The following is a 26079-nucleotide window of genomic DNA, read 5'->3' on the forward strand; positions in this document are numbered from 1 at the left end:
TCTTACCTAGTGGTACGGTCCCAGCCGACCGCCATGTTTCACAGAAGCCCGGGTCGCCCGAGCCCGGCGCACACGAAGATCTCGCGAGAACAAGAGCAACTCTCACGGCTGACCATGTCCGAAGGGAGCGCAAATGGAGAACTCGCGATACTTTCCGCGTTGACGGTATGTGATCTAATCAAGCGGCGCGGTCAACCTGAAAGGGGCGTGGCTACGTGGAAACTAAGTGAAAATAGGAGGCCGGTCCCTTTCCAGGAAGGGGAAGTTACCTTCCGCCTGACCCCGAGACAAACCGACTGGAACGGCGCTCCGCACTACAGACCGGAAGTGATCACCAGCCACCTTAAGGCGCCGGCCACACTGCAGCTCAGGTGGTTGAGAGGCCTCCGGCTTTGCGTCTTCATTTATTCCGGTCTACAACACCTAAACCTCCCTTGTCGGGCGTGGAGAACGGTTTCGATTATTCGGTCAGTGTGCTTAAGGATTCCCTAAAAGTAAGCTACGCAAGAAAGCCCGACAGTGTGTGCTCATGGCCCTTCACAGCACAGGACGGAATAGAGGGGCTTTGGAAAAAAAGTTGGCTCCGAAATGCTGGAGAGGAACCCACTCAAGCTCCCGTCCTACCCATTTGCTACCAAATTTTACAGGCACGCGTTGTGGTTTAAAAACAGTTTTAAGGAAAGCGTACTTATGACGAATGTCTACACAGAAAGCACTGTTTTCTCTAATCTTCACAATACTATTGCCAAGAAATACCACTATTTACTTGGTTAGTAGGTAAGGGTTTGAGTTTTAAGAGGGAGGTAAAGAGTAGTTAAGAGCTGTCAAAGAGAAACAGGCTGGGAGATCTTGACTACAGATTGACTGTGTGTATACTCCTTTACTGAAAAGAGACCCTCATCCTTCAAACCAAGGACAAATGCATGCACTCTGGTGGCAATTTAATCTCCAGACTTTCAAGACTACTCCAATTAATCATAAATTCCTATTTGACTTAAGGTTCGTGGATAATAAACACAGCCTCAAGCCAAGATTACCTAAATTAAATATCCAATCTAACTTGTTAATATCGTGACTTTGAGCATATTGCATTTCTTTGTATCTCTATCCCCTCATCTGTCAAATGGGCATAATAATGTGTTGATACATGTCTAAAATGCAAACTTACCTCACTTGTAATCTATCGGCAGCTCCTCCCTGTCGTCTCCATACCCAGGTCTACAGTGTATAGGCTGTAGCTTGGATAAAGGCAGGACTGTTGTTCATTTAGTTACACCTGATCCTTTGTCTCCAGGGCACGTTTCCTTTAGAGTAATAACGATCCCCCTGAGAGTTGGGTTTCACAACATAGCAAAACTAAATAATTTGACCCTGCTATTTTTAGAAAAACAATTTTAAAAGCTAACAAGCATAAAAGTTAATTTTTCCCGAAGAGTGAAACTTCTTAACCAATGAATCAATCATTTAGCTTCTCTGGTTTTCTTTAATGCTTCTCTTTCTTTGCTTCGTTTTGTTGTTTTGTCTGGTGCTTGGCATCAGATTTGGAGCCTGATACAAGTGAAGCTGTACCACTGAACTACATTGCCAGGAAGACCTGCCTGACTTTATAGGTTAATTTTCATATTATTGGTGGCATAATATATGGGAAACAGTCTGCTTTTTAGAGACTCCATCCCATTATGTTTCATTTATTGAAGAGAGGTTTAGGAGTAGGGTTAAAATGCTCAAACTATATTTTTATGACATCCTTTTAATTCTCCGTAGATTGGGGACAAGCTTTAGCTAGTTAATAACAAAAGAGAAACTAATATTACTCTCTAAGGTTCACATGTACCTCAAGTGGCTTTTGTGTCTTATTCTTTTTTTGTTGTTTGTTTTGTTTTTTCGAGACAGGGTTTCTCTGTGTACCCCTGTCTGTCCTGAAACTCACTCTGTAGACCAGGCTGGCCTCGAACTCAGAAATCCGCCTGCCTCTGCCTCCCAAGTGCTAGGATTAAAGGCGTGTGCCACCACCGCCCGGCATGTCTTATTCCTAACCCAAATCTATTCTTCTTTATATATGAACATCACCACCAGCCTCAAATTTGATTGGATCACAGTCTTCTGTGTTTGTTTCTTCTCCCTAGCTGCCAATCTCAGTGTTGTTTGTCCTGAAACTGTTGCCCAGCTTCTCAGCTGTACATAGAGCCTCTTTATCACAGGCTTCAGCTAGAGGTGACTACTAATTCTCTATTCATATTTTGTATTAACTAGTTTTTATTTGCCCAGACAGACTTTACCTATATCCCAGGCTGATCATGAACTTGGGCAGATCTTCTGCCTCAGCTTCCCAAGGGATTACAGGTGTGTGAAGTAGAAACTTATAGTTTCTTTGGAAAGTTAGTTATGTCAAATGATGTTTTGCTGGGGCACTCAGGTGAAAGGATGTCTTGCTAAAGCAGACATAGATGAAAGGATGTTTTCCTGAAGCAGACACAGGTGAAAGGATATCTTGCTATATAGCAAACATGTGGAAGGACCTGAGATGAAGGAGCATAAATGTGACCCCACAGGTGTGAGCCACCACACTTTGCTCTGAACACGTTTTCAACATTGTCATTTATGGGCTTCTGCCATTTTTTCCATGTACCTACTTGGAGCTTGAAAATCTGAGTTTTCTTATTTATATGAATATGTAGGTCCATGATATTTCAGTAGTTCCCAACTTTATTTTTAATCTTGGGAATTGTTTAGTTCCTTTCAGCTTTTTGAGATTCTCTGATAAGATATTGAAATCTTTCTGTATTTTCCTTAAACTCATCAAATTTCCTTTAAACAATGATCTCAGCAGCTCACTGGGACTTTGCCCATGCAGGTTACTGCCTGGACAGTTTCTGGTCGAGTACTTTGAGTACTAGACAAGCTCAGGGTTCCCTAAATGCTCTTGGTACAAGCTGGTATGACACATGTGCTCCCAGGGGTCAGATACTGAGCCTGTTTGTCCTGAGGGGGATGGTTTTCTCTGAGCTGGTTGTCACTTCCGTGTTTTAGCACTAGATGGCGACCAGGTTCATTCAGCTTTGCCTGTTCTCACTGTTGCTGTTTTTAGACACGAATCAACGCCCAGATTTGTTTCAATACATTTCTTGGAGTGTTGTTTAAAAGGAAATTTGAGATCTTGAAATGACCTGCCCCCAAGAAATGCTTGACTATTAGGGTTAGATGCCTCTTCCATAGTCTGTGGTTAGAGTCTGCTGGATTCTACCCTCTTCTGGGCACAGCCACCATGGATAGATTCTCTTTCATTGTGTGGTCTTTTTGCTCTGATGATGATTTTCTTTGTTGTACATAATGGTTTTTTAAATTAGTTTTGTATAATTCCATTTGTCAGTTTTTCCTGTCTTGCAGCTGTCAACATCTTGAGGGTTCCTCCATGGTTTCCCAGTGGTTTCAGAACTTCATGTCAACTTCATGCTCAATGACTTTCATCCATGTGCTGTAGGATGAGCTGCTGGTCTCAGAGGACAAGCTCCCCACTCCCCCCTGACAGTGCAAGGAGGTCTATGGGTTGACTCATAGCCACCCTGCTGAGCCCAGCGTGGGCCACAGTCGTTACCACTTTTAAAATCTGTGACCTTGGGCATGTTCCTTCACCTCACGCTGTGCCTCAGTTTTCGTTTACATAATTTTTTGAGATTATAATGTAATATGTTACTCAATGGGGATTAAGCCAATTGATGTTTATAGCAGATCATAGATATTTGTTGATTAAAAGCACAATGTGAAAGCAAGGTGTTAGGCTGACGGTATTTCAATACTAGAAGGACTTGTTGGCCATGAGAAGCCAGCACACGGTCCTTAACATGCCACACTAAATTAACCTAATTTCACTTTAGAAGATCTAATTATGAGGTGGCTGGGGAAACAGAATAAAGTTAATGAATTCCAGCTTGAGTAAAACACTTAAAAGTGTCTCATGATGCCTGTATAAGCAGAGAGAGGAAAGTAAGTCGATAATTTGACAGCTAGGAAGCCATTAACTATCAGATGGTGAAGTGGCTGTGTAAGGAATGTTAACCTCTGGAAATGTATTGTTTTTTTAAAGTTTATTTTTAGTTATTATAGGAGAGAACTCGAATGCAGTTCCCTCCACTATCACAGACTATACTGTATAGTTGAGTTTACCACATTTGGGAAAAATCTTAGGCCAGCATATCCAAGTGCAGTGGCTAAGCTTCTTGCTGGGAAAACACCTCCTGATCACAGCATCTTCATCTCTCCCTCTCCCTCCCTCCCTCTCCCTCTCCCTCTCCCTCTCCCTCTCCCTCTTCCTCTGTGGGTGTGGGTATTTATAAATGTGTGGGAGGGAGGGAAGGAGAGAGAGAAAGCACAAGCAGGCACACAGGAAACAGTGGAAACATTTAGAAAGTGGAGCCTTAAGTAAGAAATCCACCTGGTCCTTCCACCTTGCCATCATGTAAGGATCCATCATAGGTCCAAGAGATCCTGGACTGAGGCCTCCAAAACCTATAGGTCCCCTTACTTTCTCTGTTCATCTCAGGTACTTTGTCACAGGAGTGAACTGGTGACTAATAAAGTTTCCTTCCCATCATACTAGAGAGTTACAGTCACTCCTAGTTTTTCTAGTAGATTTCTTCCTGCTAGTGGACTGGGTCACTCAGGGACCACCAGAAGTAAGTGCTTTAAACCCTTTCAGCCTGCTTCAGTGACCCAATGAAGCAGAGGGTATCCCCTTGCAGAGGATACCTTGTTAACCGTCAACACTGAGTATGTGACTCCAGTATTGAGTAAAAACCCCAACTTTCTCTTTAGATATATAAGAGATAACCCAAGGCTTCTTAAAAACAAACAAACCAGGGTGAGGACAGATGCTTGGCCTTATCAGTCATCATCTTCTGTAGAAGGAGCTGATGCAAATCGTGCATACTGATGTCTCCCCATTCTGGGGATGTTGGAATTCCCCTTTCTAATGGTGCTGCTCACAAAACACTGGTTCAACCCAGCTCTTCTGGTGACTGAGGGACCTCGTGCCAGATCCTTGGGCACTCAACCTAGAGAAGTCTGTCCTTGTTCATCACCGTTGGCACTGGAGGGCGATACCCTAGAGGACCTTGCTTCCTTTCATTTTCTAGAGCAGCCACAGCTCTGTTGTTGAAACCCTTCAAAGACATCTCCTTGTCAAGGAAGGTTAGTTTCTAGATCCACACTCAGTCAGAAGCTCTGGGTATCGGAAGCATGATGGGGCATGAGGAAAGCTTTCAGAAGTACCTTCATCTTGATACACATTTCATTGCCCTGTCTTTCTGTCATTCTGCTTCAGTACAAGACTCCCTTGTACATGGCCCTGTCTCAACCAAAGTCTCACACGTACAACCTTCTTCATGGCTGTCTTTATACTTACAGATTCTTTACCTGTAAGCCCTTTAAATCTATATTTTGGGATTATCTCTCTCTCTCTTTAAAGGTATTATGTAGGATTTTAACTCCTGGTAATCTGCTTATTATTACTAAGTAATCTTGTTAAAAATGCCCTTGTTTGTTTATTCCAAGGGGTTGGATTTAGTAACCAAGTTAACAAGATTACTAAAACCAAAGAAGAAAGCAATTTTGAACTGTTTTATCATATGCCAAGAATAGGAATAAACACATTAAAGACTTAAAATGCCAGACAAACACAATCAGCATCTCAGGCTGTTTTTTGAGATGTTAAAAAACAAACAACAGCAACAAACCAAAACCTCACAGGCTGCTGTGGGTCATACACATAAAACAACAAGCAATGCAGAATCTTAGTCAGGGCACAGGTAATGCAGTAATTATACCTCTGACATAATGCAGCACACTGAGGTCAGCCGTCTGTAGCTGAACTGTACGGTTCCCATCTGTAGTATTATGAAAGATAATGCACCAACCTGTCAGTCAAAGTAGTTCACAAATTATCTCCTATAAACAAAGACAAACTTGTTTAAGATGTTTAAAAAATGTTTATTAATTCTAAGGTGTTGGATTTTTTATTTGTTTGTTTTGTTTGAGACAGGGTTTCTCTGTGTAGTCTTGGCTGTCCTAGAGCATGCTCTGTAGACCAGGCTGGTCTTGAACTCAGAGATCCACCTGCCTCTACCTCACAAGTGCTGAGATTAAAGGTATGCACCACTACCACCTGGCCAAGGTGAGGTTTTTTGTTTTTGTTTTTTAATGCTGTTATAAGGAGGATGGTTTTCCTGACTTCCATTTCAGCGTGTTTGTATATAGTAAGATAAAATAAAGCACAGAAACTGTATATTAATTCCGTGATTGCCACTTTTCAGAAAGTGTTTATCACATCTGTCTGAGATTTTCTACTGGAGCACATCTTTTAAGAATAGGATAAACCTTTTGCTATATTTTACTGGGAAACATCGACATCCTCACAGGAAAGGCTCTCCTTTGTGTACAGGGGCAGCTCAGTCATGAGCATGCTCAGTTCATGTGCTGCCTGTTCAGAAACCTTGGGGCTCATGAAACCATTGAATGGAAAGTTTGTTATAATAAACAGAGTTTACTCCAGGTTACCTAAAATTGGAAAATTTAGGGTCTTGGTGATCCTCTCTGGTTCCTTGTTTCTCTAGAGGGTCTAATCTGAGAGGAAACACACACACACTTAAGGAAGCATTGGCTGCTATTTGGAGGCTCAGCACCTCACTGTGTCCTTATCTTCTGTAAGTGTATGTGGTTTCCTCTAAAGTATCTGCCTAGTGCCTAACTAACATTTTTTGGTGGTGTTGTTTTTGCTTCTATTTGGATAAGTCAAAAAAAAGAGCAGGGATTTTGAATTTTCTTTTGAGATTAAACACATGCACACATGCATGCACACACACACATTGTTTTTCATATAGTCTCATGTAGCCCAGACTGGTCTTTGTTGGGGGTTGGTCTGGTGCTGATAAGCATTTGAATACTAAGTGCTATTTGAATACTAAGTGCTATACCCCCAAGATCTGGCTGCCCCAAGACAAGCAAATTTCCATGTACACCAGCTTCTGTTGTGGAAACCTTGCTCCCAATTTAAACCTATTGGCTAAATAAAGATGGCTACAGCCAATTACTGGAGGGAATAGAGGTAGACAGTTTTCAGTTACCTAGCTGGGGATCATAGGTAGGGACCACAAGGAGGAAGGAGAGGAGGAGGAGGAGGAAGAAGACAGAAGGAATAAGAGGTCTCCATTAGATGTGATGGACCAGGAGTATGTGTCTGTGAGGAATGAACACTGAGGACATTCTGGTAGAGCAGAAACAACCCAGGAAAATACACACAGCAAGCACAGTTTAGAGAGCACAGTTGGGAAAGCAGTCAGTCTTGTAAATAGGAAGTTAGATTAGGGGTAATCCACCAGTAATTTCACGGAGCTGATTAAATAAATCCATAGGACTGTGACTTGATTATTGGGGGCTGGCTGGGTCATATTAATAAAGTTTATTAGAAACCATTTCTATAGGTCTTGAACTCATTATGGAGCCAAAACTGGCCTTTAACTTCTGATCCTTCTGCTACTCTGTCCCCAGTTACAGGCATATACCACCACACCCAACTGACATGGAGCTGGGGATGGGACCCAAGGCATCCTGTATCCTAGGGAAGCACTCATCAGCTGAGCTGTGTCTCAGCTCATATTGCCTTTTTTATTTTAGGAATTCTCCAATACAGAAGAATCTCTATACTGAAACCAGTTAGAGGTAAATTAAGGTCAAAGTCAAGGACGCTTTGTAATATTGAGTATTCAGATCTGCTTCTCATTGTAAGTCATTGCTAAGTCAGCTGATCAGATCCAGTCTCTTCAGTTTAGGCAATGATCACATTGCAGGAAAATGGTAACTTTGTAAAGGACAGGCCATAAGAAACAAAGTAGGAGAGTCACTTGAAGTGTTTGCTACCTTGTTTGGAGAGGAATTCTGAGTATGAATCTGGGGGCCTTCTGCATGCTGAGCAGTCTGCTTCCCCAGCCCAAGGGATTCAGTCTAGATTGTGTGGTATCCGGTATAGAAATATACACGTTCCTTATCTATCAAAAGAGGAGAGATGGCTCAGTGGTTAAGAGCATTGGCTGTTCTTCCAGGGGTCCTGAGTTCGATTCCCAGCAACCACTAGTGGCTCACAACTATCTATAATGAGATCTTGGGCCCTCTTCCGGCACGCAGGTGTACATGCAGATACTCATACATTAAATAAAAAGATCTTTAAGAAGAAGGAGGAGGAAGAGGAGGAGAGGATAATGGCTAATTCTGTGGGTTATTTGCTTTAAAAAATCCTTCTAGTCAACAGTTGGCCAGCTATTGGGTAAAGAATCAAAAGATAAAAAGCTTGAGTCTCTGTTTTAATTTTAAATCTGATCAATATGGTATTGATAGCTTCTGGAGAATATAATCTTTATAGATTCAAGCTTTCCCAGCATTGATTTTCAAATATCATATGTAAATCCTTAAATAAATATTTTTCAGAACTATTGAAAATCCCAACTTTACTTGCTCAACTTTTTTTCTGATGAGGAAAATATTTACTTAGGCAATTGCTAATTTTTATTTCCTTTATATAAAATAGCTCACATTTTTTTCATTTTTTAATGACATGAAAAACATTTGCTATACACAGTGGTGTGCATCTCCTCTGATCACTATAAATAGTGGTGTACATCCCCTCTGACCCACTATGCCTAGTGGTATGCATCTCCTGTGACCCCCTATAACCTAGAGGTGAGCATCTCCTCTGACCCTCCATAACCTAGTGGTGTGTATCTCCTGTGACCCACTCTACATAGTGATGTGCATCCCTTCTGGGATGCTCTATGACAAATGCTGCAGTCTACATTGTCTGTGGCCAACCCCTTCTTGCCCGTTGCCACTCACATCCCTCTTCATATACCAGTTTCAGTTGTCAGTGTTTTAAAACAGGTTTTAGCATGGGATGAAGCAGTTGTCTTTGCTATCTGCTCCTCACTGGCCTGGAGCTTGCCAAGTAGATCTGCCTGTCTCTGCCTCCCAGCATTAGAATAACATGTGTGTGCCATCACACCTGGCTTTTATGTGTGTGTTTCGGATCAGAAACAGATCTTGATGCTTGCAAGGAAGACCAGCACTTTATAGACTGAAATTACATGGAGCTGTTTTTCCTAGAGGTATATTTCATGAATCAGAAGTTCGAAGGTTTAACTCTTAGCTGGTCATTTGGCTCTGAGCAATTTATTATCTCTATATGAGAGTTGTCTTTATGTTTACATAAAACAGAAGGTCAAAACATGTTTTTCAAATAAAGTTCATAAGTGCTAGTTAGAACATGGCTGATGAGCATGGTGATTCTTGTCAGAATACATCGTAGACAATGTGGCCTATGCAGCATGCAGGCTTGAGGAGGACTTGAATTTTTTATAATAATTGTCATGTTCTAACATGTAAATGTCACCTGTTCGGAAAGGTGCTTGCTGATTTGTGACACAAATATCTTTGTGTCACATCCTCATACCCCTGTCTTCTTCCCTGCTCACACACACAGCTATGGGGTCTTCGCCCCTAGGGCCTTCCTCCCTGCTCACTCTATCCTCTTTGGTGTTTCCATCCCACATAATTTTAATGTACCTTACACTGCCTCATTCCTTGTTACACTTTAACTTTGTTAAGATCAGGGTTTGGGGTCCATTTTGTGGTTTACTGGGTCCCTGGCCTACAGTAGATATCACACATATCTGTCAGGAGGAATATAAATACATTCAAGGGAGAGAAAGAAGAAAAGCATTAATTAGCATATTTTAGTCATTGATATTAAAATACTAGTTGAAGAATGATCAAATATTTCCTTGAATTAGTAAGAAACTAATGCTAGTCTTGCATGAAATGTTATCTCCCACAGGGAGAAATATGGCATTTTATATTACAGGATGTTACACACAGCATGGATGAGGTAATACTTCCATTACAGCTGTGCAGGTTTGCTAGCTATAATCTGAAGAGACACAACAATTCCATAAGGCTCTAGCTGACAATTTCATATCACAGAAATGCTAGGTTAGAAAATTATAGGATATTTTCAGTGATACTACAACAAAGAGTTTTCAAAAGGCAATATAAAAAGACATTTTCTAGAAAACATCTTTCTGTATAAGAGTCTAATATACAGAGAGCCTATAAGTTAGGGATGGGATAGTTTCAAGTTTTCATTGATTTTTCATGTATTAAGTTACTTCTCTGTCACTATGATAAAATACTGTGACAGCAGCAGGAGGAAACTGAGAGCTCACATCTCTTCTATAAGAACAGAGCAGAAGTCTGTTCACAAAGCCCACTCACCCCCAGTGACATACTTACCACAGCAGAGTTGCACCAGAAAAACCTCTCCAAACAGGGCTACCACTTGAGGACCAAGCATTCAACTGCTTGAGACGATGAAGGACATTCCCCAATCAAACCACCACATGCTACTTCCTGACCCACATAGGCTCATGACCATATCATAATGCAAAATACATTTAGTCCATCTTCAAAAGTCCAGATTCTAAAGTTTCTTCTGAGACTCAATTCTCTTAATTGTAACTCCCTGTAAAATAAAAAAAAGTAAATAATATTCTTCTAACATAAGACAAAGAATATATATCGCCATTCCAAAAGGAAGGAACAGGACATAGGAAATGGTGAACAAAAGCAAGCCCAAAGCCCATCAGGGCAAACACCCTGTCCTTGTAGCTTCACGTCTAATGCCTGGGACTTTAATTTCAGATCCCTATGGCTTTGCTGCCCACAGCACACCTTTCTCTAGGGGTGATTCCACTTCTTTTATGCAGCTTTTCTTGGCAGCTCTCATGGCTCTGGCAACTCTAACATCTCAGCTTCTCTACTGCGGCTCAGACTTGACTTTTATAGCCTCATTAAATGGCTCTTAGGGCCTCCTGCCCTCTCAGACCCTTCATAGAGGGACTTCCCTACCACATGATGTGGCTCACAGAGGAAGAATTCATGACCCTTTCACTTTCAAAACTTCAAGATGCGAGGAGAAAGCTTGACTGACAGTTTTCTAGGAGACAGGTTAGTAATCTGACTTAAGAGCAAAGCATGCCACAGTTTGGACTAGTTAGCATCTAAATGGCTGCTGCACTTAGAAAGATTTCTTAGATAAATGTTATGTCTTATGGGTCAGTGACTTCATCTCTTGGAATTTATCCTCAAAAGCAATCTCAGCCTCAAAGCTCTTTAATGGCCTATGTGTACTTCTGAGTCGGGTATGCACCCAGGCTCACAAAGGCATCTGCAGATGTTTCCAGGGTTCCTCACCGACCAGTGTCTCCCCAGTTCTCTCCTGTTGGACAGAAACATGTCTGCCCCTACATGCGAAAGAGTGAAAGCTGGAGATACTTAGCAACCTTGTGTAGTTACACCACTTTGAGAAAGCCCTGTGTGTGTGTTGTTTAATCTTTTCATTCATCTCTTCTTCCCTTCCTCTTTGCTCCCCTTATAACCATCTTCTGAACCATCCTCTACTATATGGTCTGTTCTGGTATCCTGGCTAGATTGTGTTGGAAGTTGGGCCCAATTCTCTTTTTCCTCAAGGCCCCTCAAGGTTTCCTGGAGGTTCCTGTTAGTACCTATTTTTTTTTTGTAAAGTCCTATTTTGAAAACAATAATAGAGCTTAGGAAAACTAAAAGCCAAACATCTTATTGTTGCTTTAGGCATGGTCTTCTTATAGCCCAGGCTGCTCTTCAATTCACTGTGTAGCAGAAGGGGATGGTCTTGAATTCCTGATCCTCCTGCTTCTAACTTCCTCAAAACTCATTTTTAACCATGTATGATCTGCTTTTCTGGAAAAGGCCCAGAGCAAAAAGAAAAAAAAGAAGAAAAAATCTTAATTCCAGGAAAGGTTGGCTGTCTGTCACTCCTTGTTCACTATGGCTTTCTTTGCAAATAGAACTGAGTGACAGCCTTATATAAGACCCAGGATAGGACAAACTAACAGGAGGCTTTCCTGGTGTATAGTGCAATTCTGAACATCCACAAACACTCCAGCTCTTCTCTAAAACCCAGTAGGGGTGTAGTCAACAGGAATGCTCTGGGCCTCCAGCTTTGCTTCAGTTATAGAACATATGAAATTCAGGATTCTGGAATTCAAAATATATGAAAGCCACAGACCATGTAACAATGAGAAGAGAACAATGAGTCTCTGTCATGAGCATCAGTGATCTGGACTTTTAGAAAGAGAATCAGTCCTTATTCCAGTTGGATATGGGTTCTTGTGTGAAATTGGAAAAAGTTCATTACATTTAATTTGTCCTGTGTTCTTGATTTCTTAGAGAATTATAGTGGTAAAATTTAAATCAAATTGGAAATTCAAAACAATCTCAGAAATGGCACAGTGGATTTCATGATGTGTTCCTGTGATAAGTAAGTATGTTGTCTTTCCACAACCTAGAACTATCGGAGATGAGAGCCTCAGTTGAGGAATTGTGTGTAAAGAGGCTCACTCTGAATGAGAGCAGCACTGTTTCTTTGTCTGGATCCAGCACTGTGTAAGAGTAAAGAAAGCTAGCCAAGAGAAAAGCAAGCAGTCAGCATGGGATCATCGGTTTCTTGATGCTCTTGATGAGTTTGTGTTTTGATTGGCTGCTCAGCATTCCCTTGACTCGATGTCACTAATGGACAATGACTGGGAACTGTGAGCTAAAACAAGTGACAGAAATAAAACTAGGACAGCTGCTGAGTTGCAATGCACCTGAAGACCTGTTCCCTGAAGCCTCAGTCAGTTAGCCAGCCATTAATCTTGCTGGGAGAAATGATTAGATTCGGAACCCATAGTTAAAGTCTGGCAAAGAACAGTTTGCTGAACATACTGGGACATGTCTTTCACTTTTCAGCTAGCTCTGTTCAAGGGCACATCTGGCATCTTGCTTATTCCATCTCTATTCCTTTAGGGGAAAAATGACCATTTACAGAGTGAAATCTCTGATATAGTGACATCTAAGCTATTGGCTTGTAAATGCATCCATGATGTCCCCTTTGCTGTGCCCCAGAAAACTCACCACCCAGCAGGGGAACCCTGCATGCAAACAGACTTGGGCAACAGCAAAGTGACAGCAGGCCTATAAGAGATGAAGAGCCTCAGGGATTCAGGCTACCCCAGTGCCTCAGGCTCTGTTATTTTGGAAGGATTTGTTTTATTTGGATGACTATTGTAATATATTATAATAATATCTAATAATAACTAAGCAGATATTTCTTCGTCTGTTTTGATCTAACAGTAAATTAAATGGCTGCCTGGTCACTATTCTTGTTGTATCTTCTCCTCTAGTTAGGACATGGTTAATAAAGCAAAATAATTAAGTTCATTCTCCAGTCAAAGCAACTAGTACAGGGTGTCTTGCATGATCTTTCAGAGGTTTCAGTACATCTGTGTGCTCCTTCTCAACAGGAATCTACCATAGAAAATCTGCATGCATATGTGGTTTGGTAACACCATCCATTCCCAGCCAGTCACTTTCTTCTTATAAATGGGGAAAACAATCTCAAATGCCCAGGTTTGTTAATTCTTCTATATGAACAGCAAAGTGGGAATGGATTAGTATCAAGATGCATGGTCCTAACATAAAGTAGTGAAAGAACTAAGTAAAACGACATGCTCACATAGACAAACATTGGAAGTCCTTTGCTGTGCTTAAAAATTTGTGAACACGTACGGCACAGAAACATCTTCTTTACCATTTTCTTTTTTTTTAAGCCAGGATTTTTTTTTTTTTTATGTTTTAACGACTTACTTATTTTATGTATGTGAGTATACTGTCACTCTTCAGACACACCAGAAGAGGGCTTCAGAAGAGCAGTCAGTGCTCTTTTTTAAAAAAAATATTTTTTCATTTCTTTATTTAATATATGTGGTTACACTGTAGCTGTCTTCAGACATACCAGAAGGGGGCATCGGACCCCATTACAGATGGTCCTGAGCCACCATGAGGTTGCTGAGAATTGAACTCAGGACCTCTGGAAGAGCAGTCATTGCTCTTAACTGCTGAGCCATCTCTCCAGCCCGTTCTTTACCATTTTCAATGCTAATTTTTAGTAGCTTAAATGGAATAACTCAAAGGATACATTAAAATCACTGTTATCACTGCCACTTACCGACCTCTGAGTGATTACACAGGAACTCAAACTCAGTCATGTATGGGGCATTCTGGGTTATAGGGTAACATGTTGCCAACTAACAAGCATACAAAACAAAAGGTAAAATAAAAATAATTCATTTAACTGAGATCACAAAAATCATGTTTCTTGGACTTCATCTGTGGGATTTGTACTTTATCTTTCCTCTACCCCAAACTCATCTCTCATCCTGACTTCATTCCTTTCTCTTGCTATATAGACCAGGCTGGCCTTGAACTTGCAGTGATCCTCCTGCCTCTCCCACCAGAGTTCTAGATTATATTATGTGCCACCACACCCCGCTGGTCTTTTCAGTTATCTTCACTCCTAGTCATCATCTGGAGTTGAGTGTGTGTATAGGTCACAGAGAGACAGAGGTGGATGAAAAGGAAAAGAATAACAATCTGTAAGCCAAGGGTGGTAGACTACAGAACTTCCATGTTCCTGAAAGTTTATTATACACACCTAACCCTCCATTTGCTATTAGTTTTTTACTAAAATCCAAAATTCTTCAGGCAAAGACAACAGCTTTTGGAGGAGAATTGAGAGCAGAGTTAAATTCTGATGACAGTCTCTGTCATTCACACCCAGAACCTTAACACAGAAGACACCCAGAAAGCTAAAGCCCAGTGCTCTGGTCGGAGTTTAAATAATTCTGTGCACTTCTCCAGCAACCAGGCACCTATTCACAGCTACAAGATTTTTGCCAACCAAAGCTATTGACCTGGGGCAGTGCAGGAGAACTGGTCCTGATGGCTTTCGAGCAGGAGAGCTGGTGGGTGACCAACTCAGCTTCTACCCAGGCCCAGATACAGGGCTTTGTGTTGGCCCACCCCAACATCTACCTCATCTATAAACTGCTGGAGATCGTGAAAGGATGGGTCCTACAGATCCAAAGCTGCGGGATCCCCATGACACAGGGCAACAACAGGATATCCTTGAGAAGTCCTGGTGAGGGTCCAGTGTAGATGATGTAGCAGAAGTCAGAGGCCTCAAACCAGACCCATGACTCAATTCAATGAACACTTGCAATTAAGCTGTTTAGGAAAAAGGGTGTACTGTGTGACACATTACAGCTTCCACGGTGAGATGCTTTTTCTTAAGGGGGTATTTATTATTTTGCTTGTTTTCTTTTAGTGGGGAAGTGTCAGGGGCTAGGGGTGAAGATGGAGAGATGAATGGGATTGGGGTGTATGATGTAAAATACACAAAGAATATTACAAAGAGTCTCTTTTCCACTAGCTCCCAACAACTAGAAGAAATTCACAGTTTAAGGTTTTCCAAAGAAAATTTCTAAGCACAGACTTTGAATATTCTTTCTAGATAAGTCTGTGGATCACCTAACGAGTATTATCTGCAGAGTGGTGGCAGCCATTGTGTTGTTTCTATTTGTTGTCTAAAGTTAGATGGGATCTGTGTTTGGTTGAAGGATGAATTTAAAACACTGAAAACCTGAGGACAGTGTGTAGTCGGAACAAAAGCAGCTTCTGTCCAAGAGCTGCAAGCCCGTGGTTACAGCAGCCCCCATCTGAGAGCTGCACACCCAGGTTACTGCAGCCACCATCTGAAAGATACAGACGTGGGTCATAGCAGCCACCATCAAAGAGCTGCAGGCCCCAGTTACTACAGACAGTGTCTAAGAACAGCAGGACTGTGGTTACAGCAGCCCCCATCTGAGAGCTGCACACCCAGGTTACTGCATTCACACATACTCTGGATATAGATTCCATAGCCACTTAACAAGATGAAGTGTCCAGAGCCACCCTAATTTCCACATGCCAAGAAAAATGAACAAGATTGAATGTAAGAAGAAAAGGAAGGTGCCAACTGAAAAAAGAAATAACCTACTTTCAAAGGCTGCTTTAAACCCTCATAGACATAGAAAGACATACCTTATGAAAATTTTATACAAGATCCAGTCTTTGTTAAAATAAAAACATCAATGCTCATGAGTTCTGAGACAAGTTTGTATATGTCAGACTAAGAATTTTAAGTCAAACATTTTGTTGTTGTTGTTGTTGTTGTTGTTGTTGTTGTTGTTGTCCTAAAGCTTAGTTCAGGTTCTAGAACTTGTCAGAGTGACCTTGAGATATGGAACAAGGAAGAAAACATTTACTCCCCTGTGATCATGGTTCTCAGAGGAGTTGAACTTTAAGCACAACTGCTACCTAGGAAGTTATTGTAGTTCTACTTCCAGGGTGTGACAGGCATGGGGACCATTTCTCCACATCAGCCTTTGCTCTTCTTTCCCAAGGTCCAACAACCCTCACCCCTGGACTGTTGTATCCCCTCCTTTCCCATAATACATCTTTGGAGCCCTTACTAAATATCACTAGAGTTTCAGATTGAGAAGGAAAAAATATATAAGGCTTTTCTTTTTTTTTTGACAGGAGTATTTAGAATACATACGAAAAAAACCTGCATTGAAAATGGGATAGCTGTGGTTTAGGTTTGTTACAGCCCAGTCTCCAAACATATCTGACAGGGCTGCTTCCCAGGGCACAATTTATCAAGTCCTAAGAACCAAAAAACGGGTTGAAAAGTCTTCAGTTCACAAAACTCACCATGTTATTAGGATCCTGGCTACTTCTAGGGGAGTGAAAGTACAGAGGCAGGCAGGGGCTACTCATGTTGGATACTCATTTAGATTCTTGCTCCAAGGCCAGTCACATGGTTATTTACTTTATGAAAATTACTCTTACCTATATATGTAATTTTGTAATGCTTTTGATGGCCTTAAAATGTTTCAAACTTGGTTCTAGGGCTGGAGAACAGCACAGTGGTCCAGAGCTCCTGAAGAGGACGTAGTTTCAATTTCCAGCACCCACAAAGCAGTTCACAACTGTAACTCCGGTCGCAGGGGATCTGATGCCTTCCCACTTCCTAGGATATCTAGGAAGAATGCTTTTTTGCAAACATACATGTAGGAAAAATATTAATATACACAAAAATAACTAAATCTTTTAAAAGTAAACTTGGATATCTAGTACATTTCCATATCAAAGTCTCCAAATGAAGAGATGTCCAGGGACCAAATCCACCAACTGCCAAGAATGCACTAACACTTCTGTTTGGAGACTAACCTTCCATATTGCCAGACTGTTCATTTCAGGAAAAGTCACTGTGCTTATTTTTCAGCACTTTATTCAAAGCAGGTTCCTGAACACAGGCAGGAATCTTGGTTCTGGCCATAACTACTCTCATTTCCATTTCTCGCTTGAAGACACCAACTCAGTCATGGGATTCAAGATGCCCTTTATTAAGAGCGGTAACACAAGTTACAGAGCACCTTTCAGATGGTAATGTCTTCATAACAGACACCATTATTATGGCCATTATCTGTCATACAATCTTAATGGAAAGACTCAATTTTATTTTCAAAGTCACCCTTTAAATTATTGTTTGGCAGTAAAGAAACATTTCTTAAGTCATTCCTCTTTTTTAAAAGAGAGAATAGGTAGATCTATAGGTAGATCAGGTTGGCCTTGAACTTGGAATCACTCTGCCTCAGGCTCCTATGTGCTATTAGGTATTACAGATGTGTTCTACTATTGCTGGCTTAATTCTTTCTGTATTAGCTAATACATAAACCTGAAAGTTAAGCATGTAATGCTAGCCGCTTGAAAGCTGAGGCAGGAGTATCCCACATTCAAGGTCTGTCTTGGCTATAGAGTAAATTCAGTCTCATGGGAGAAGGCTTAACATTGCTGTCTTGGGAGTAGCAGCCAACAATGCAAGCTAGTCTGGCATCAGGTGACTATCAGTGGAAAAGGAGTCTGTAACAGCTCCTGATTCTGCCTTATTTCCCATGGCAACCTTACCCTTTCACATGGCAAGTACAGCCCTGGAAGAATACTACAAGGCTGGTAAAGTTGAGGCAGAGAGCGAGAATAGCAAGCATCCAAGTTCCCACAAAGACAGAGCATGAATATAACAGGTCATTCTGTTGCAGGATATTTGATCACACTGTAAACCATGAGATTGTGTTGTTTCGGGGGGCCGGGGGGAGGGTTGTTTCTAGATGTGGTGTGGCTCAACCTTAGCACACACTTTTAATCCCTCTGGCAGGAATACAGACATACCCTAATTATATACCTTTAATCCCAAACAATAAAGGTGAAGTTAGTTTATAGAAGGAAGCACCCATGTTTGAAAGTGATATTTAATTGAGTGTTAGACAAAGGGATGAGTCAGAGAAAGGACTGGCAGAATAGACTGTTCACAACTCTCACAAGAGAGGAAAGGGGAGCTACTTAAGACAGCAATGCAGAGGAGGAAGGAAGAAGGCAGTTCTATCAGAGTTTTACAGAGACAGGTTGCAGAGAGAACAAGCTAGCCACAGGTGAAGACAGAACGGGACAGAGAATGAGAAGGAGCCATACGAGCATATTGCCAAAGTTAGTATGAGGCCAAGAGGAGCAATTCAGTCAGAAACTCAGAAAAGCTGGATTGAATCAGTCAGCTTGGAGAGCAGTTTGAGCCAGAACAGCTGAGTTGAACCAGCCAGCCAGAGTTAAGAAAGAAGAAAGGGTGAGCTTATTTAGCAGTAAGTCTCAGACAGAAAACATTCTAGGTCTAGATAAGATTATACACGGAGGCTTGAAGCTTCTAGGACTAGGCCTACGTTAGAAGACAGAGGCAGTAAGCCTCCGGGAAGACAATGACAGTTACTTCTGGAGAATAAAAGTTACTTTTACATCATTTTTGTTATACTAGAATATTAAGGTATATGGCATAAAGATCCATCTGTCTCAAGGATATGCTGGGTTCATGTCCCAGCATCAACACGGCAATTCACGATTGCCTGTAGTTTCCAGTTCCAGATCTGATGTATCTATGTATATGCATAAATTCCCACCCACATACACGGAAAATAAATGTTTGTTTTAAAAGAACATTTTAAAAGTAAAAAGCCATGGACATCCTTGTTCTGACCTAGTATCCACCAACTATGGGGATTCCCCAACTACTATTCAGGGGAACAAAGACCGATTCCAGGCCATTCCCCTGCTTTTCACATCAGCCACTGGGATTCCACACCTAAGTGCTGCTGGAACCCACACAGGTGCCTATGCTCACACAGAACCTGTACTTAACTTAAGGCTTTACTTTGTCAAGATGTCAGATTCCCCCGCCTGGCTCAGAGACCCCGATTATCATTCAACTTTAAGAAATCTCCCTTAATTTCTTGGAGTTCTTATAAGTACGTCCCGCAGGCAGCTCAGGTTGATCAGAGCTTGCTCAGAGCCCCGCCATCTGCCCCTACACTGCCCTAACAGAAGGCAGGAGAGAACCAGCTATCCCTCTGACACTAGATTTGGTTAGAAAGCTGGGACTGCACTAAAGATGCTGGGACCACTGGGCTCTAAGGGAGAAACTTGCAAACTCCCAGTTCAAAGCATTCCACCATGGCAGGCCTTCCTTTGGGAATATCTGGGCCTATACTGGCCACAGCTATAGGAAATCTAGAGTAAGTCATAGAGATGTGATCTTTACCTGGTTGCAGGATCTAGGGGCCTCCATGACCTATGTTCTGGGGGTAAAGTAGCAGCAGCAGCAGCAGTCCACCCCCTGGCACAGGCCCTATGGTTTCCCTGTTATCTGCATCCTCGGAGTCTACAAACTGCCGACACCAAGTGAGGAAGGTGAGCTGAAACTGCTGTTTGACTCCACTCAGGGTATTATGGGGCTGCACCTGTCACCTGTCTGGAGTCAGGTATCCCTCATGATCTTCCTGCTTCACTGTCTTCTTTGCCTTTCGGCATTTCCTCCTGCCCCAACCTGGCCCTGGGTTTTGATGGAGATTGTGGTGTTTTACCCCGTTTTGTGCTAGTGATGGGATGCTGTGTCCCCATTCATTAGTGAGCATTAAGACAGAATTAGCAAAAGCTAGCAAGCAGAGGAAAGGGAAGGATAGATAACACAGAGGCTAATGGGGAGGATAAAGTTGCATGAGGTAAAGTACAGAGATGGGGGGGTGGAGGTAGGAGGGAAGGGGTAGGGAGGAGGGAGGGAGGGACTTGTGTGTGTGTGTGTGTTGGGTCTAGGTACTGCTTAACCACTGATTTCTAACTTCCATTTGCACACACACACACACACAAAGGCCCAAAGACACCTACAAAGCCAGCAGAGGGCAGAGTCTGGCCTGGAGGTGTCTGCCAAGGGAGACAAGGGCAGAGTCTCCTGCAGAAAAGTAGGCACTTGTGATATGGATGACAGGTAAGGACAGGCCACCTTTACTTTTGAAGCCCAGATTTACTAGCAAAAAGACTATTAATGGAATCTAATCAGAGAACCTGAGAGACTGAGGCCAGACAGAATTCTTATTTTACCATGTTTTATATAAAATAGACATTTACATAAATTTTATTTTTGAAAGACTTAGGCAAAGTATACAGTCAGACTTAAATGGAGAAATATTTTAAGCAGCATAGCAAAAATAATGCAGGTGTACATTTATATACAATCACCCAAAATAGGAACACTGAGCAGAGGGAACAAAGAACAAGGTCCTGACAGCAAACACAGTGACTTCCACACAGTCAAAACAAGCCCTGGCCTCTGGAGACACCTCAGCACCCTGGGCTCCCAGGAAAGTGACAGGGTCACTACAAGAACTTTAAGCACATAGACTGTAAAGTAAGGGTTACTATTCTTGTCATGTTACAGACCCGGGCAACCTGATCCTCCCGGGGGTTGTTTGTGTTTTGTTGTGGTTGTGGTGCACACTACCGAGAATGATAGGAGTGGGGCCAAATCATTATCTCCACAGATGCATAGCAGTGCTTTTCAATGCACTGAAGAGGATCATGGACAGGACAGTACTTCACGGGGGACAAACTCCACTGAGACAGACCAACCTGCCTCAGCGATGCAGCTCCTCAGAGTGACTCTACGATTAGAACTCTGAAGCAGTAATCTTGCACTAGTGTGCCCCCATGATGGGCCAACAGCTAAAGAACCCCCAAAGGATATGCACATTAGGAACTTCCAGATTCGCTATGAATATAGTGTGTGTGCCAATGGGAGATATTCTGATCTCTGCATGCAGATGTTTCCAGTTAGGAACAGCTGATTACCTACATTTACAACATCAGACCAGGACTACACACATTGTGAGGTGCTGTCTCTTTTTAAAGTTACATGTCCTGGTGGCTTTAATCAGAAGAGTCCAAATGATCAAAATGGAATATTTTAATGAGTCAACTGACAGCTTCATGTATTTTTTCTATCCTGTGGTCCCACTTTGATAGGAAGCCATCGGTTTTACTATAGTTATTTATCTGCTCTCTCAGAACAAAGAGCTCACAGAAACAAAAATATTAGAAGTGTTTTCAGAACTATAAAACATGCTTTGAATTGAAAATTCGGAATAATGGCAAGTATTATATTTCTGACATTGTTTTTGGTATTCCATAGCCTTAGCTTATATAGCTGCTGTCTGGGAGTAAGGTTTGACAGACATCTATAGTATTACCTGTAAAAGGATGCCATTTAGATACTTGGGCTTTGCAGTATTTGGGAAATGACAACCTACAATGGAAACTGTGATATGAAAATAAGAAAGCAAGAACAAGCCAACTCCTTAGTACAGGTACTCGCCATGTACCACTACTGTCAGGAGTCTCCTGAAGGCTTCTCCTCCTGGGTGGACCCACCACAGACAGAAAAGAAAGGCATTTTTGCTTATGATTCTTGTTTTTAAAAAGTGTTTGTATGAGTGTGTGTTTTTTTGTTATTGTTGTTGCTGTTGGTTTGTTTTTTCTGTGTAGCCATGGCTGTCCTGGAACTCACCTTGTAGCCCAGGCTGGGCTGTAAGTCAGAGTTCCACCTGTCTCTGCCTCCCAAGTGCTGGGATTAAAGGTGTGCACCACCACCACCTGGCTCAAAAAACAAAACAGGTTTGAGTAAGTATAATCAAGAACTAAATGACAAAGCCCCAGTGTCTGTGCCAGGCAGAGAGAAAGAGGGAGAGAGGCAGAGGCAAGCACTGAGCCTTGGACACCTTCTAAGAGCCCAAAGAAATCATGGGTTTGTTTTTCATTTGTTATCTTTGGTACCTTGCCTGGTACATGCACGTAGCAAGGTGGTGCCTCTCCATCTGACACCCAAGCATTTTCTAAATAGAAGGGCAAATTATAGTCCAGTGGCCACAAGCATAAAGCCACCCCACTCAGCCACCTCCCAGTCTGTCTAGGAGTAATGGCGTTAACCAACCCATGGGGCAATGACTCATTCTTTAGAATTCTTTGGCTTATTTTAGTCTAATCTAGAAATAGAATTGTCATTTTAATGGCATCCCCTTGGTAAAAGTCACAAACCTCCTTAAAGTGCTCAGCCCTGTAGGACTTTGCTAGCACCAGAGGAAGGGTCCTAGTTCTCTAAAGGCAGCCAGTGCTGGGAGACCGTGTGCTGGAGGGAGGACCTCCCTACCAACCCATGCTGCTCTGTAAGCAGGATATAAACTGTCTGCTAACAGTCACAAGAAATGGGACATTTAATTTCTTTTCCCCCTCAGTTTAGTCACCTCAGGTTTGCTTCTACAGTGTGGTTTAGAATTTTTATTTAGTCTTGGCTGAAAGCTGCAAAAAGCCTGTGAAATTCTGCTGTAGACTTCAAAAGAGAACCTGCATACTAATGTAGACAAAACTTCAAAAGAAACAACTCCAGGGCTGAGATGTCACTAGTAGCCAGTGATAGAAGGCTCCCCTGGCATACATGAAGTTCCAACACCAGAACCACACAAACAAACAAGGGCCCCCAGGCCTCAAAGAGCACTATTCCCCACGGTCTCCATATTTTTGGTCTATTCACCTGCGTTCTACCACCAAATCAGGTTTTATAAATGGCATTGTATCATCTGAATCATTTTGAAAAATCCTAACCAAATAACCCCCAAGCCATTCCTATAACTTCTATGTCAATGGGCACATGAATGGACTGCCACATGTGTGGATTTCATGACATTGGCTGGGTCTAGGTACGATGAAGGACAGGCCTGAAAAGGAATGGTGGTGGTGGGAGGGGCTACAAGGATGTGTGTTAAGGGCTCTGTGTAAGGAAAGAAGAACTTCAGGAATGCTATGCTGGGGTTCAGAACAGGTAAAGCAAGTCCTGATTTGTTTTTTGTCTCCTTCCTACCTAAGGCATACTTCAGAATTCTGAGACCCAGGGCTGGACACAAACAAACAAAAAACATGAAGAATAAATTTAGCTGTGGACAGAGCTCAGAGGGAGTGCACAAGGTCCTGGGTCTGAGTCTCAGTACCCATGATGAGACCCTGCTAGGACAAAGCCAGCTCTGCCCCCAGGCGTCAGAACAGCTCTCCAGTTACCATGGGGCACAAGCTTGCTGATGGCAAAGCAGATGCATTTTCATGAGACACCAGGCTCTGTTTCTACTGTAATAAAGATGACTCCACGTCACAAGGACCAAATAGCATGTTACAAAATACACTCAAACGGTTTGCAACTGATCTTCTCACAGGAAACATTTCAACCATGGAAACTATCTCACTGCCTCATTTCAATAAAGGATCCAAAATATCTAGGCCAACAAAGCAAGCTGATTTTGCTTTTCTTTGTAAGCAGTGCTTATTTTTAACTGCTTCAGGAGATGCCAAAGTGGGGAGACAAATGAGAAAGAAGAGAGGCCCAGATAAAGCAGTCTCCTAGATGTCATGTGGCTTTTTCTCCTCTGAAAGGTTTACGCTGTAGTTGCCTTTTAATTACTCTAGCAAGTGTATACTGAGACCACCTGAAGTGCTTTCTGTAAGGCAAAGTCCTGTCAAATGTTATAGTTCAATCTATTCCATTACCTTTTAATGCATCTATTTTGTTAAATACTATTATAACTAAGAGGTGACTTTTACCAAGGGTCCCTGCCATCCAACTTAGGGGCTAGGAATTATTTTATAATAAACACTATAGTACACTTTTTGACCTTGGGAGTAAAGATTTATATCTTAGATGGAAAAAAGTTTTTAGATCAATTTATGATAATTTAGGTAATGTTGACAGAAACCAGGTGACAAAAAACTGCCCCCAAAAAGCAGGTGTGTGTTGGATCAACTCCCTCGCCATGCCTTTCCAAATACATTTCCAGCCATTTACTTCAGCTTATCTGCTTCAGAAACAGCACACAGAGGCACGGCATCCTGATGCTGGGCTGTAAGCAGCAGAGGGTTTTCCCTCGGGCCTGGCTGCACTGGTGAGATGGTTTTGCTTTCCACCTGTCATGTCTGTGTGATGGCTGGCTCAGCATCAGGACCTGCATGGCCTGTGGTGTTTTGTTTTCAGTGATAAGCCCTTCCAAATCCTTCCCTCCCCAAACACTGAGCTGACCCTAACTCCATTAGTCTTATTGGCAAATAACCAATATGATTTAGGGAGACTGTGAAAGCTTTCCTATCTTGCAATTTTCATATGCTTGGTTTTGAGAGCTGCTATCAAAATGACTATGTACAGAGGAAAAAAACAAGAATTATGGATATATATTAAATATTTTATAAGTTATACAATAAATAACACTAAAAATAATGTCAAATTGTGATTTCAACTTTGTCTTCCTTGTTTTTAAATATAAATATATTTTTAAAAAATTATGAATTTTGACTTCATCCTAGAGTTTTAGAGTATTCTCTACAAAGTCTCCAAACTCACTTGTGTTTTAAATACAGAATCCTCAGTAAATCTCAAAAGTCAATGACAGAGCTCTTTTCCCTCAACTTAAGAGTCTATGAGGAATTCTGTAACACAATGTAAAGATTCTTTAGTGCTCAAATATATCTTTCAAAAACAATAAATCTCATAAGTCTTGATCTTAAAAGAATAAAGTAGAGCCCTTCCCTGGACAGACCCTTTAACACTTCTGTGAGGAGTGCAGCCCACAGCTCCACACCTGAGCAACACATTTCAGGGTCCCAACCTCAGTGTTAATGCACTCAGAAGGCTCAGAGTGGAGACACAACACTAGTGAAACCTGGAATACAGTTCAAACATTTAAAACACTTCCATAAAGAATCAAGGGTGCTGAGCTTCGACTTTCCTGTAGAGATACATATAGTCACATACAATTCTAGAAGATTCCATCTTGGTGTTTTAGGCACTAGAAAAAAACATATACCAGAGTAGCATTTAATGTACTTCTCCAAAAGTGCTTAGTGATAATCTGGGCGATGCTAGCCCAAGCCCAGCTATCAAGTGCTCTGCTCCCCTGCCTCCACAGGGCTCTACCAATGCTCTTCACCACCGACTCTAGATTGTTGAGAATTAACTGAAGTTGCACAAGCGGATTTTCAAGGGCTGACTTCAGAGAACACATCCTTTCTTAGGAACAGCTGCTGTGTTTACAGGACTTTGAGTTTCTGTATTTCTGGGCTATAGTAATAATGAAGGTCACTATCTGCTGCCAAAGCACTGCTTAATATCCTGGGACTGGGGGTCACACAGGAGCTGGCAAAGCGTGCACTTGCTATCTCCCTTCCCTGCAGACAGTGTGCTCTCCTCTGCTGTTTGTCTCTTCATGGAAACAACTCTTTCAACACAGTCATCAGTGACTGACTCCCACTGTGTCACCAGGAGAGGACTGCCTGGCTGGCAGAGCCTGCTGTGTATAAGCAAGGCCTCCCCAACTCTGTCCTCTTCAGGCCGGTGAGTCCCACGTGAATGTGTCCTTTTTTGATCTATGTTTGATCCCGTTCTCTGACTTCTTGTAACCTCCTCTCCAGGCGATCCAGCTTGGCCAGATTTTCCTTCAGCAGCTTGCTGTCTGGAACCAGCTTCAGGGCTCTCTCATAATAGGCCCTTGCAGACACATAGCTTCCCTGCAGGGAAAGAAAGAGAGCAAGACTCTGCTCAGCACAATCCTCTGAAGATGGAGAAGGGACCTCCCTTTCCTCTGACTGCCAGTGATCAAGGCTCCCCTAAGGAAT

The 26079-nt window shown here is 42.1% G+C and overlaps 2 protein-coding genes and 1 long non-coding RNA gene across 17 annotated transcripts in view; 1 reads left to right on the plus strand and 2 right to left on the minus strand.

Moving 5' to 3' along the window:
• Positions 1–425, minus strand: part of Ergic2 (ERGIC and golgi 2) — a 33071-nt gene extending 32646 nt beyond the window's left edge. For 5 of the 13 annotated variants that reach the window (XR_378169.4, XR_001785162.1, NM_001286560.1 and 2 more), the window contains exon 1: positions 7–411. The gene's annotated coding sequence lies outside the window, so the exon portion shown is untranslated. Of the gene's footprint in view, positions 1–6 lie in introns of all 13 variants that reach the window. The other 8 variants (XM_030255561.1, XM_030255557.1, XM_030255559.1 and 5 more) reach the window with 6 other exon arrangements.
• On the plus strand, positions 325–23700 carry 4732416N19Rik (RIKEN cDNA 4732416N19 gene). Its single transcript, NR_015615.1, has 2 exons — positions 325–467; positions 23293–23700. It is a non-coding gene; the product is annotated as an RIKEN cDNA 4732416N19 gene (long non-coding RNA).
• Positions 20467–26079, minus strand: part of Tmtc1 (transmembrane and tetratricopeptide repeat containing 1) — a 212341-nt gene continuing 206728 nt past the window's right edge. For 2 of the 3 annotated variants that reach the window (NM_001347518.1, NM_198967.5), the window contains one exon: positions 20467–25971. In NM_001347518.1, coding sequence (NP_001334447.1) covers positions 25831–25971 — 141 coding nt within the window. In that variant the 3' untranslated portion in view covers positions 20467–25830. The remainder of the gene's footprint in view (positions 25972–26079) is intronic. The other variant, XM_006507072.4, reaches the window with a different exon arrangement.

This window comes from Mus musculus, chromosome 6, assembly GCF_000001635.26.
Source record: "Mus musculus strain C57BL/6J chromosome 6, GRCm38.p6 C57BL/6J".
NCBI lineage: Eukaryota > Metazoa > Chordata > Mammalia > Rodentia > Muridae > Mus > Mus musculus.